Source organism: Suncus etruscus, chromosome X (genome assembly GCF_024139225.1).
Source record: "Suncus etruscus isolate mSunEtr1 chromosome X, mSunEtr1.pri.cur, whole genome shotgun sequence".
Taxonomy (NCBI): domain Eukaryota; kingdom Metazoa; phylum Chordata; class Mammalia; order Eulipotyphla; family Soricidae; genus Suncus; species Suncus etruscus.
The window spans coordinates 91,337,417-91,350,464 of NC_064868.1; the positions used below are offsets into that span (position 1 = coordinate 91,337,417).

The 13,048-nt window shown below is 38.8% G+C and overlaps 1 protein-coding gene and 1 non-coding gene across 2 annotated transcripts; one reads left to right on the forward strand and one right to left on the reverse strand.

Moving 5' to 3' along the window:
- The first annotated feature begins 1,834 nt into the window (after positions 1-1,834).
- LOC125999445 (presenilins-associated rhomboid-like protein, mitochondrial) lies at positions 1,835-3,164 on the forward strand. The gene has a single exon (XM_049767509.1). It carries the CDS (start codon positions 1,855-1,857, stop codon positions 2,995-2,997), a length of 1,143 nt encoding a protein of 380 aa, XP_049623466.1. The 5' UTR covers positions 1,835-1,854; the 3' UTR covers positions 2,998-3,164.
- Positions 3,165-9,916: 6,752 nt separating this feature from the next.
- LOC125999738 (U1 spliceosomal RNA) lies at positions 9,917-10,079 on the reverse strand. Its single transcript, XR_007492213.1, has one exon. It is a non-coding gene; the product is annotated as a U1 spliceosomal RNA (small nuclear RNA).
- Positions 10,080-13,048: the final 2,969 nt, after the last annotated feature.

A 13,048-nucleotide genomic window follows, 5' to 3' on the forward strand; every position in this document is an offset into this window, starting at 1 on the left:
CCAACCCCACAAATGATTATCTTTTGATGAACAGGTATACAAAGAAATCATGAAACAAGAGTTAATCGTTTCAAGAAAAGTAAAAGAAATTTTTGCAATAATTCTCAGAGACAAAAGAGAGGAGGGCTGAAAGGTCCAGATCACGACATGAAGCTCACCACAAAGAGTGATGAATGCAGCTAGAGAAATAACTACATTGAAAACTATCATAACAATGTGAATGAATGAGGGAAGTAGAAAGCCCATCTAGAGTACAGGCTGGGGTGGGGTGGGGAGGAGGGAGATTTGGGACATTGGTGATGGGAATGTTGCACTGGTGAAGGGGGTGTTCTTTATATGACTGAAACCCAACTACAATCATATTTGTAATCAAGGTGTTTAAATAAAGATATTAATTTTAAAAAAGGTTTCAAATCTGGGTAACTGGGAGAAGGAAAAAGGTTAGTGAAGACTCCACCAAGAAATTTTTGAGAAAAATTATTTTTTATTAACCATACTAAAAAATGTTGTGGTTGTACACAAGCAGCCACATGGTGAAATTTATATGCCTAAGTATTGGAGAGCACATATGAAAGTGCTCAGGAGATACTCCTGATTGCAAGCCTAGAGCTTCAGGGGTCACTCTTGTCGGTGCTTGGGGGACCATATGAAGTGTTAGGGATTGAACTAGAGTTGGTTGCATATAAGGCAAGTGTGCTAACCACTGTACTATCTCTTCAGTCTCTAAGCATACATATTTTTTAATGCTTATGGGAAGGCTTTCCCACTTTGGTACATACATTTCCTTGTAAATCTTTTGGTGTTGAATAAGAACCTCAGACTACTTGAAGGTTCCTCACATTCATAACATTAACAAATCTTCTAAGTGTATAACATTTCAAGGGTGCAAGAATAGGTTCAGGAATTCTGAGTGTATAACTTTTTGACTCTGATGTCTTTAATGCCCATATAGGTTTTCCCTACACTAAGTTCTTTCTAATAAAGAGTACTACTTGGGATTCCATTGAAGATTTAAGGCATTTTGCATCACTCTACCTCCAATCCACTATTAATTATATAGTGCTGAATAAATGGCAAACTCTTCCCACATTTGTTAACTTTACAGGGTGGCTTGCCAGGTTGAATTTCCTGATGTACTAAACTGCAATTGACATTACATGCAGAGAACTTCTGGATTATCTGATGGCTTTCAGGGACAGATTGATGATTAATCTATTATAAAATCCTTTTCCATATCAATTGGAGATATTCATATTGTGATTCTTCTGTGGAATATGACTATGGTGTAAAGTGGATTCTTTCCAAAACGAACTGGATGATGATTCATAATAACTGAGAACTGGTTAAATGGTTTCCTGTTATATTTAAAGAAGCATTTTCTAGGTGAATTTTCTGATGTTTCCCCAAATGTTCACTGTGGCTTCCTTATATCACCAGTGTGAAGCCTATGGTACTTAAAATTGGGAACACCACACAAAGACATTCTCCTTTTCACTAGCTACATACAGTTTCTCTACAAAATAAATTCCTAGATGTTTGATGATGTTGAGTTCTATATAAAAGTCTTGCTATTGCATTGCCTGTATTGGATTTTTCACAACTCTGGGACTTTTTAAAATTCCATTTAAATAGATTCTGGTTGAGGGCTTTTCCATGTCCATTCATGTTAAGCTCTTTACTCTGTAGTTTATCTGACGTCCAGTAAGTTTCAAACACATATGGAAATCTTTGTGACATTGTGCTAGAAGTAGACTATTTCTTTTTTATAAATATTTTTATTTTTTGGATTTTGTGACAAGCTTTACGTATTAAAAATTAATCTATTAGGGCCATGGTGGGGCAGAGGTTGGGAAGATGGCGTGGCGCGGCTGGGCGCAAAGAGGCTGGGGCTGCGGTCGCGGGTGGGCTCCGCCGGCGGGTTCCGACGAGCTCACAGCGGCCCTGGCCTCGCCGCGGCTGTTCGGACGCAGGCTTAACTTCTTTTTTCAACAAAAATGTGGATTCAGAAAAGCACCCAGGAAGGTTGAGCCTCGAAGAACAGACTCTGGAAGAACAGACTCAGGGACGAGTGGGGCATATAAAAGAAGCGCTTTGATTCCTCCTGTTGAAGAAACAGTCTTTTATCCTTCACCCTATCCTATAAGGACTCTTATAAAACCTTTTTTTTTCACTGTTGGGTTTACAGGCTGTGCTTTTGGGTCAGCTGCTATTTGGCAATATGAAGCACTGAAGTCCAGGGTCCAGAGTTATTTTGATGGTATAAAAGCTGATTGGCTGGATAGCATAAGACCACAAAAGGGAGGAGACTTCAGAAAGGAGATTAACAAGTGGTGGAATAACCTAAGTGATGGCCAGCGGACAGTGACAGGTATCATAGCTGCAAATGTCTTTGTATTCTGTTTATGGAGAGTGCCTTCTCTACAGCGGACAATGATCAGATATTTCACTTCAAATCCTGCTTCAAAGGTCCTTTGTTCTCCAATGTTGCTGTCCACCTTCAGCCATTTCTCCTTGTTTCACATGGCAGCCAACATGTATGTTTTGTGGAGCTTCTCCTCCAGCATAGTGAACATTCTGGGGCAGGAGCAGTTTGTGGCAATGTACTTGTCTGCAGGTGTCATTTCTAATTTTGTCAGTTACATGTGTAAAGTTGCCACAGGAAGATATGGACCTTCACTTGGTGCATCGGGTGCCATCATGACTGTGCTGGCAGCTGTCTGCACTAAGGTCCCAGATGGAAGACTTGCCATTATCTTCCTGCCCATGTTCACCTTCACGGCTGGGAATGCCCTCAAAGCCATTATTGCCATGGATACAGCAGGAATGATCCTGGGATGGAAATTTTTTGATCATGCAGCACATCTTGGAGGAGCTCTTTTTGGAATATGGTACATTACGTACGGCCATGAACTCATTTGGAAGAACAGGGAGCCTCTAGTGAAAATGTGGCATGAAATGAGGACTAATCCCCCCAAAAAGGGAGGTGGCTCTAAGTAACTGGAGGTGGTCCTTGCTGGTACATCCGGACCTGCTGCCTGAACAGCACCCCACAGTGCTGCCCCCATCTGGGATGCCCCCCCTGCGAGAAGCCACCTCGCCTCTCGCTTTCCTAGTATTATATGCAATGTCCTTAGTAGTGTCTTCCTAGAAAGCAAATTATGATGGAGTTGTGAAATAAAGGTTTGTATCTAGTTTATAAAAAAAAAAAAAAATTAATCTATTAAATGTTGTGAATAGTAAGAGAGCTATGCTAACATACAACTATTCAGTACAATGAGAATTTTTTATTTATACACATTTCTTTTTTATTTTTAATATCTTTATACAATTTGAATACAAACATGATTGTAGTTGGGTTTCAGTCATAGAAAGAACACCCCCCCCTTCACCAGTGCAACATTCCCATCAACAATGCTTCAAATCTCCCACCTCCCTTCCCCCCACCTGTATTTGGACAGGCTTTCTACTTCCCTCATTCATTCACATTGTTATGTTAGTTGTCAGTGTAGTTATTTCTCTAACTGCACTCACCACACTTTGTGGTGAGCTTCATATTGTGAGCTAGACTGAAAGGCCTTCATCTCTATTGTCTCTGAGAATTATTACAACAATGTCTTTTATTTTTCTTAAAACCCATACAGGGGTCTCAAACTCGCGGCCCACGGGCCGCAAACGGTCCTCCGTACAACATTTTGTGGCCCTGCCCTAGAGGAATCTTTTTTGTTTTGTTTTGTTTTAGTTGTTTGGGTCACCCCCCCCAATGTTCAAGGCTTGCTACTGACTTTGCACTCAAGGATCACCCCGACTTTGCCTCCTGTGGCCCCAGGTAAATTGAGTTTGAGACCCCTGCCATAGATGAATGATACTATTCTGTGTCTATCTCTCTCCCTCTGACTTATTTCACTCAGCATAATAGATTCCATGTACATACATGTACAGGAAAATCTCATGACTTCATCTCTCCTGACTGCTGCATGATATTCCATTGTGTATATATACCACAGTTTCTTTCGCCATTCATCTGTTGAAGGGCATCTTGGTTGTTTCCATAGTCTGGCTATTGTAAATAGCTCTGCAATTAATATTGGTGTGAGGAAGGGATTTTTGAATTTTTGTGTTCCTAGGGTATATCCCTAGGCATGGTATAGCTGTATCATATGGGAGTTCAATTTCCAGTGTTTTTGAGGAATCTCCATATTGTTTTTAATAAAGACTGGACTAAATGGCATTCCCACCAGCAGCTAATGGCCTTCACGGTTCCTTTCTCTCCACACCCCCTCCAATACCCATTTTCTTGTTCTTTGTGATGTGTGCTAGTCTCTGTGGTCTGAGATGGTACCTCATTATTGTTTTGATTTGCATCTCCCTGATGATTAGTGATGTGGAGCATTTTTCATGTGCCTTTTGGCCATTTGTATTTCTTCTTTGACAACATGTCTGTTCATTTCTTCTCCCCATGTTTTTTTTTGAAATATATTTTTTATTTAAGTAACATGATCATAGTTGGGTTACAGTCATAACAAGAACACCCCCCTTCACCAGTGTAACATTACCCCTCCCCCCTTCCCATCCCCTGCCTGTATTTGAGACAGGCATTCTACTACAGTTATTTGTTTTTAAGTTCAGTAAGTTGTATTATTTTTTCCTTAAAGGATAAGAGTAAAAAAATATAGTAAAGATGTGACAGTGGCAATTGCCGTTTTTTGCATAGGTCCAGAAAAATGGGGAAAATGGAAAAAAATCCTTGACCTGATTACAAAAAGGCCTCACCCCAGAAGTTTATTAGCATAAGACTGACTCTGGGTTCTAGGCATACCAGTCCGTCCAACCTGAGTTATTCTCAGTGGTCCTGGTGAAACTTTTTTACACTTTAGCTATTGTTGGTATCAGATTCTTATATATATATTTTAATATAATTTTAATTTTGATCATAGTGGCTTATATATTGTTGACAATAATATTTTAGGTAAATATTTACATAAAATCAGGGGGAATTCTCATCACCAAATTGTCCTTCCTACACCTCTGTTTTTGTCCTACCTCCCTTATCCTTTTCCCTCAACCCCAGGGCTGCTAAAATATGTGGTCCCCTATGTACCTATCCTACTACATAGTAGTCTTGCACCTATTTGGTCTTGGTGCCTCCCTTATTTCCCCCTCTAATTGGGAGGCAGGAGTAGCTAGTTCAAGTTGCGTGGTTTTGTTTGAAGAAGAGAAAAGTAATAAACTGGGGTAAAAGTCTAATACTCTGAAAATGGGCGAATCCTTCTAGAGGCTCTCATCATCGATTTGAGAGATGAAGGAGAAAAAGAAGATGAAACACTCCACTAGTACAAAAAGAAGTGTCAAATATCCAGTGAGGACTCCAACAATAACGATAAGCACCACAAAAAACAAAAACAAAAACAAAAACAAACAAACAAAAAAACAAAAACAAAAAACAAAAAAAAACCCCTCCATGGTCTTGAGATAAGAAACATGGCATAGCACATAAAGAAAGAAAAGAAAAGAGAAAAATTAGGTATAACTGGGGACAACAGCTTCAATAACCACACCCAAACAGAGAAATCGACCAAAAATAAATAGGTAAATAAAAATAATAATAAATGAAGATAAAAAATAATATATAAAAAATAGACAATGTTTTGTGCTGTTTGCTTTTTTGTTTTTTCCCTCCTGCCCTGGCACAGTAAATATTGGGGTCATTCGAAAAGGAATTCACTTGGCCTAAGAGATATGGGGTTTCTCCGTCCCTGGAGTATATTGTCATGGGATTAACTATAGACTCTGTTCAGGATCATTTACTCTCCCGGTGGTGCTTTTGTGGTGTTTGGAAGACTTCTGTTCTGTCCTGGGTGATACAATCAGACCTCTGTGTCTAGAGATGTCAGTATCAGATTCTTATATTTAAAGACTCTGGATTCTTGGATTCTGTGCATTTCTTTCATTGATGTCAGGCTGATGTGGAGCATCCTCTAGTTTCAGGATGCCATTAAATGCAGGGCGATCTGCCCTGCATGCAGACTGTTGCTGAGTCGTCTGGGTGTTGGGATCACTCTTTGGAGTAAATCAATGACAAAGCAGTGGTAGGTCTTCCCTGGTAGAGGCTTGGATCCTGGTAATGTTATAGACAATTGTGGTTGTTTCCATAGATGGTATTCATTGTTCAGGTGTGTGTGGGCGATGCCCATGCTTCTGAGGCCTAAGCCAAATCATTATGCCAATATTCAGGGTAAAAGGCCTAATTACATTACCAAATTTGTGTTCCCATCTCTATTAGATAAGAACTTGTTTGCATATGTATTATTTTCCCATTTTAATGCGTCTATGCAAAAGAGAGGCAATGCCACAAGATATTGTTGGTGCAACTGGGGGCTGACAAAAAATTCCAACATTCCCCATAACTTTGTTCAAACATGAAATCTATATAGAGATACTCTTCTATCAGTATTACTTATAAAACAGATCTCAAAAGGGGAAAATCAAACAATCAAATAACAAATTCGGTGGGCAAAATTGTCACTATATGAGGGTGTTTGAAAAGAGTTATAGATGTTAAGGGAATACATCTGAGATATACAAAGGAGATACATGTGTCCCTTTTATGTTTTAGAAATAGTCAAGAGGGAGGGGGTGTTTCCGAGACACCACTTTGGTCTGTGATTTGGACAAGCGAAGAGCACATGGAGCCATGTCCTCCCCTTGTTGCCTGCTGAAGCTTCCGACTCCCCGAGAGGCGTTTGCTTCCTAATTGCTGGAAGTTGAAAGTTCACCAGTCCCCTCCCAGCCCATTGCAGGAACAAGGAAGCCTGGGGTCTCTTTTAAATTGCACCTCGCTGGAACCCACTTGCTGGGACCCTGAGCAGGTGTCCAGGAATAACCCTGGGGACGTTCTCCCCATGTTTTGATGGGATTAGATTTTTTTTCTTGTAAAGTTCTGTCAGTGCCCTGTATATTTTGGATATTAGCCCCTTATCTGATGGGTATTGGGTGAATAATTTCTCCCATTCTGTGGGTAGCTCTTGTATCCTAGGCTTTATTTCCTTAGAGGTTCAGAAGCTTCTCAGCTTAATATATTCACTCTGTTTATCTCTGCTTCCACTTGTTTGGAGAGTTCTGTTTCCTCCTTGAATATGCCTTTAGTATCAATGTCATGCAGTGTTTTACTTATGTGTTGTTTTATATACCTTATGGTGTTAGGTCTGATATCAAGGTCTTTAATCCATTTGGATTCTACAGAAGTAGACTATTTCTGAAGCTTTTTTAAAATTTAAATTCCATGGTTATAAGGTTGTACATAATAGTTTCTTTTTACAGATAAAGTTGTTCGTGATCGAGTTACAGTCACACGATGTACAACAACCTTTACCAGTGCACATTTTCCACCACCAATGTTCCTAGTTTAATAAAGGGTTGTCATGCATCTCAATTTATCCACTTTCATCACCAGTTCTTGTCCAGAGTGATCAGTTCCAACTATCACTTTTATAATAGACCCTTCTCTACTCTAACTGCACTCTGAACTCTTTGTGGCAAATTTTCTACCATGGACTGGTCCTTCTAATCTTCATCTCTATTGTCTCTGGATATCACCCTCACACTGTCTTTTATTTTTCTTATATCCCCCAGATGAGTGGGATTATTCTGTTTATCGCTTTCCCTCTGGCTCATTTCACTTTCTGAGGCATTTGAAGTGTCAAGTTTCAGATGAAACTTGTATATATTGTATATCATTGTATATAGGGAGTCATCTCTATTTATATTATCTAATGTTGAATTCATCTGGATTTCTTTAGAAGATTTCCCCACATTTGTTGCTGTACGAGGACAGTCAGCTTTTTGACCCCCATAATAAGATATTAAATCCAAATTCTGATGGTGATTTTGGTTATATATGTCACACTACCAAGATCTCTTTTAAACAGGAACTTCTTTTTTGTGGTTTTTGGGTCACACCTGGCAGTGCTCAGGGGTTATTCCTGGCTCCAGGCTCAGAAATTGCTCCTGGCAGGCATGGGGGGACCATATGGGATGCCGGGATTCGAACCAATGACCTCCTGCATGAAAGGCAAACGCCTTACCTCCATGCTATCTCTCCGGCCCTTCAAAAAGGAACTTCTTTTTTTTTTTTTTTTTTTTTGGTTTTCGGGCCACACCCGTTTGATGCTCAGGGGTTACTCCTGGCTAAGCGCTCAGAAATTGCCCCTGGCTTGGGGGGGAACCATATGGGACGCCGGGGGATCGAACCGCGGTCGCGATCTTTCCTTGGCTAGCGCTTGCAAGGCAGGTACCTTACCTCTAGCGCCACCTCGCCGGCCCCCAAACAGGAACTTCTTAATGGACAGTAGGGTTGAGTTCAGGCTGGAGATACCTAACTTTATTATGTTCCAAATTTTCCTCCCAGGCACACATCAATCTCTCTAGCATGTTATTCCACAATAGTTTAAATTCAAATGACTGATAAATAAAAATTACTCAGATACTTTCTTAATTTATATCACTTGAAGCAATTTCTGGTTTTGAGCCCTTTATCATAATCTTTGAAACCCATCCGGAATTCTATGCCATTTTTCTCATGAGGGGTGCATGTTTTATGACTGAAACCCAACTATGCACATGTTTGTAACCATGGTACTTAAATAAATTAAAAATAAAGTCATAATAAAGGAAATGCAACTCTTGGGGCCAGAGCAATATTACAGCATGTAGGATGTTTGCCTTGCATGTGGCCAACCTGAGTTTGATCCCTGGCATCCCATATGATTCCCTGAGCCTGCCAGGAATGATTTCTGAGCAGAGAGCCAAAAATAACCTCTGAACACTACAAAATGTGACCCAAAAAGAAATGCCACTCCTCCATTTATGATTATCATTCTAATCAATGAACCATCTAAAATAATTTAAATGACAAAGATATGCATGTTAAATACTTTTCCAATGTTAATTTCTTTTCTTTTCTTTTTTTTAAAATTTTGGGCCACACCCGGTGATGCACAGGAATTATTCCTGGCTATGCACTCAGAAATGGTTCCTGGCTTCGGCGACCATATGGGACTCTGGGGGATCGAACCTCAGTCTGTCCTAGACTAGCACAGGCAAGGCAGATGCCTTACCACTTGCGCCACTGCTACAGCCTCCCCCCATGTTAATTTCTAACATGTTAGAAATTATGAGAATCATGACTATCCTGAGATCAGAGAATGTGTTCTGTAGAATATCTATTCATTTTTAACAGCGTCTTTCCTTGAATTTTTGGAGGGGCATGGAGGCCACTTCTGGTGACATGCATTCCCTGTTGGTTCAGTGTTCAGGCTTAGACTGATAGACAGTGTTGGAGGCCACCAGGACCAAACTTGATGGCACTTGGGCTCAATTCAGAGCCTCAGACATGAAGGCATGTACTTCTACCCATGTGAAATTTTGGCAAAGCTATTTTTATGACCTATTATATGTTATATTTTTGTAAATGTCCATATGTATTTGGAGAATGGCTAGTCTTATTTATTTCATACCTCTATTTTGCCAGTTAGATCAATTTGGTTCATTGTATTATTCAAATTTTGCATATGTTTATTTTTTTTCTGACATGGCTATCAACAATTAATAAAGGCAAGCCTTATTTTATGAGGGTACATTTAGAATTTATATCATAACGTTCTACCTTTTTCACTTCTGAACTTTTGAGACTTTTACTAACAAATTTGTCTTTAGTTGTGTTACTTCCTAGAAAAGTGTGCATCCTAATATTACAATCATTCTTATCCTTACTAATGGCCTTTACTTAATATCTATTTTGCTTGAAGTTAACATAGTGATACTCTTTTTATTGGCATTTTTCTGATATAACGTTTTTTACCATTATTTTCTTTTTAATTCTCTTTGTTAAATAATGTGGAAATCACTGTCTTTTTTTAATCAGGGGAGAGCGCAAACGCAGTCCCCCACTACCACAAATTATGCAGTCGAGTTTCCCACATTTGGGGAAATCACAAGGGTCAGCACATACAGAGTGCATGGATAAGCTTCACCCTGGGAAATCCACCTTCGTGATCATGGTATCTCCCCTGCCAGGTAAGTATGAAATCACTGTCTTTTAACCATCAAGTTTAGTTCCTTTACCTTTAGTAACAGTGATATGGTTGAATTACCAGACATCCCATAGACTGGGAGAAAAATTGCCCTAACAAAGGATTAATATTCAGAAAGTACAAATCACTCATAGAAATTTACAAGAAAAAGTATCAATAACCAGTGGCCGGAGAGAGAGTACAGCATAACTGTGCCTGTTATGGAAGTGGAAAACCCGCATCACGTTGCAAAAAGGGACCCTCATTCACTGCTGTTGTTAATGTCAATTGGTTCAGCCTTTTGAGAAAACAATATGAACACCTCTTTAAAAAAAAGAAAACTAGGAATAAAGCTTCCATATGGCTCCAAAACTCCATTTAGCATCTACCCCCAAAGGCCCTAAAACTCTAATCAGAAAAGATATTTATACCACCATATTTATTGCAGTTCCATTCAAAGTAACAAAAATCTGAAAACAACTTCAAGTTCAAGATCAGATATCTGGATAAGGAAACTATGATGCATATACAGAATAGTCTACTATGAGGCTATAAGAAAAAGTGAAACCATACAATTTAATGCTACCTGGATGGATCTGGACAGTGTCATACTAAGTGAATTTAGTCAGAAGGAGAGGGACAGTCGTAGAATGATCTATCTCATATGAGAAATATAAAGGCACAGGATGGGAACAACAAATGCCCAAAAGCAACAAACATTGAGAGCTGTTTTTCAATAGGAAGCTTAGCACAGTTGTAGGAGTAGGGAGAGGGAAAGAACCTTGATAGTGATGATAGGATGTGGGTAAGCTGGTGGAAGGTGATGCTGGAAGTTTTTTTCTTTCTTTCTTTCTCCTTCCTTCCTTCCTTCCTTCCTTCCTTCCTTCCTTCCTTCCTTCCTTCCTTCCTTCCTTCCTTCCTTCCTTCCTTCCTTCCTTCCTTCCTTCCTTCCTTCCTTCCTTCTTTCTTTCTTTCTTCTTTCTTTCTTTCTTTCTTTCTTTCTTTCTTTCTTTCTTTCTTTCTTTCTTTCTTTCTTTCTTTCTTTCTTTCTCTTTCTTTCTTTCTTTCTTCTTCTCTTCTTTCTTTCTTTCTTTCTTTCTTTCTTCTTTCTTTCTTTCTTTCTTTCTTTCTTTCTTTCTTTCTTTCTTTCTTTCTTTCTTTCTTTCTTTCTTTCTTTCTTTCTTTCTTTCTTTCTTTCTTCTTTCTTTCTTTCTTTCTTTCTTTCTTTCTTTCTTTCTTTCTTTCTTTCTTTCTTTCTTTCTTTCTTTCTTTCTTTCTTTCTTTCTTTCTTTCTTTCTTTCTTTCTTTCTTTCTTTCTTTCTTTCTTTCTTTCTTTCTTTCTTTCTTTCTTTCTTTCTTTCTTTCTTTCCTTTCTTTCTTTCCTTTCTTTCTTTCCACATCTGGCAATGCTCAGGGGTTCCTCCAGGCTCTTCATTCAGAAATTATTCCTGATGGTGAACGCTATTTGGACACATGCAAGGCAAATGCCCAAGTTCTGTGTATAAAGCCATACCAATAACAGTTTTTATACTGCTTAAACTAAAAAATGAAAATCATTTGGAACATATTTAGTGTCTTTTAAAGCTGTTCCTGCAAACAACACAGGAAAGTTCTGTTGTTCAATTTATTGATGTTGGGTTGTCTTGTTCCTCTAAGTTTATGTCTGATTTCCATGTTACTTTAGGTCTAATCAATATGTCTTTCCCCCAATTATTTATTCAACACAAAATCCACCATTTGCCAAGCACTAAGCATATACAGGTGAATAATTCACAACTCCTACTTTCAATAAGTTCACAGCAAGATTGATGTCAAAATAGGTAAGCAGCTCTTTGGTGCAGGGGTAATAGCTCTATTGATATATAATTTATTAACAGACTATTATCGACTTAAAGTGTACAATACAATGGCTTTTTAGTATAGCCAGAACTGTGGAATCACTACTATAATGAGTTCTAGAACACCCAAATAACGTCCAAACTCTCAGCCTTTCAAGTAGTCACTTCTAATTCTCCTCACTGTCCACTCCTTGGAACCATGGATATATTTCTCTTTCTCTAGACATGTCTATTCTGGTCATTTCATATTCATGGACCCACACACTCCATGGCCTTTTGTGTCTGACTTATTTCACTTAACCTAGTGTTCATAGGGCTCACTCACCCATCTTGTAGCATGGATCAAAACCCTTTTCCTTTGTATGGCTAAAAGAATACATTATATTGATAATCTGCACTATGTATATCTTTTCCATTGATAGACATTTGTGTTGAGTTCAAGGGTGCTATCATTGAAAATTCTGTTATAAATATTTGTGTATTTATGCTTTTGTGTGGATACAGGTTTTTATTTCTTTTGCATATCTACCAGTAAACTGTGATATTTGTTTATTCTTTTCTTTTGGATTCTTCTCCAAATGGGTCCACAGCTCAATGCAAGGGGCTGATTATGGGCTGCTTCTTAGTCATTGAGATGCTGAGTATACACAGTCCACCCTGACATGCATCATTTCTCAGGGTCCTTGTGGTGCTGTAGAATTAACTTTGTCAGGCACATGCTAAGTATGTGTGCTAAACACTGTACTAACACTGCTAGAACCTGTCCTTTGTTTAATCTTTGAATTATAACTTACTTTGAGTCTGTATTTCTCCTATTGTTTCTCTTCCCCTTCTATATCCAGCTTTCAAGGAAGTTTCTCCATTACTTCCTTTAAAGCATTTCAGACTATGTCAGACTACATCTGAGTCCTATGTGCTCTTTAAAGTCACTTCCTGCTAAAGAAGGTTTTGATCTACTAGGACTTTTTTTTAGTATTTTCTAAATTTAAGGAGGTTTACTTGTGATTCTTTTTTACATCATTACTAAGATCACAAAGGGCTCCTATAAGCAGATCCCCAGGCTCCAAAATGAGGATCTGGTGAGACAAGGGCCTGGATGCAAACATTGACACAGGAAATAATCCACACAGTGAAAAGATACAA

Coding starts and splice junctions, on each gene's coding strand:
- LOC125999445 (XM_049767509.1), top strand. CDS start 1,855: ATGGCGTGGCGCGGCTGGGCGCAAAGAGGCTGGGGCTGCGGTCGCGGG.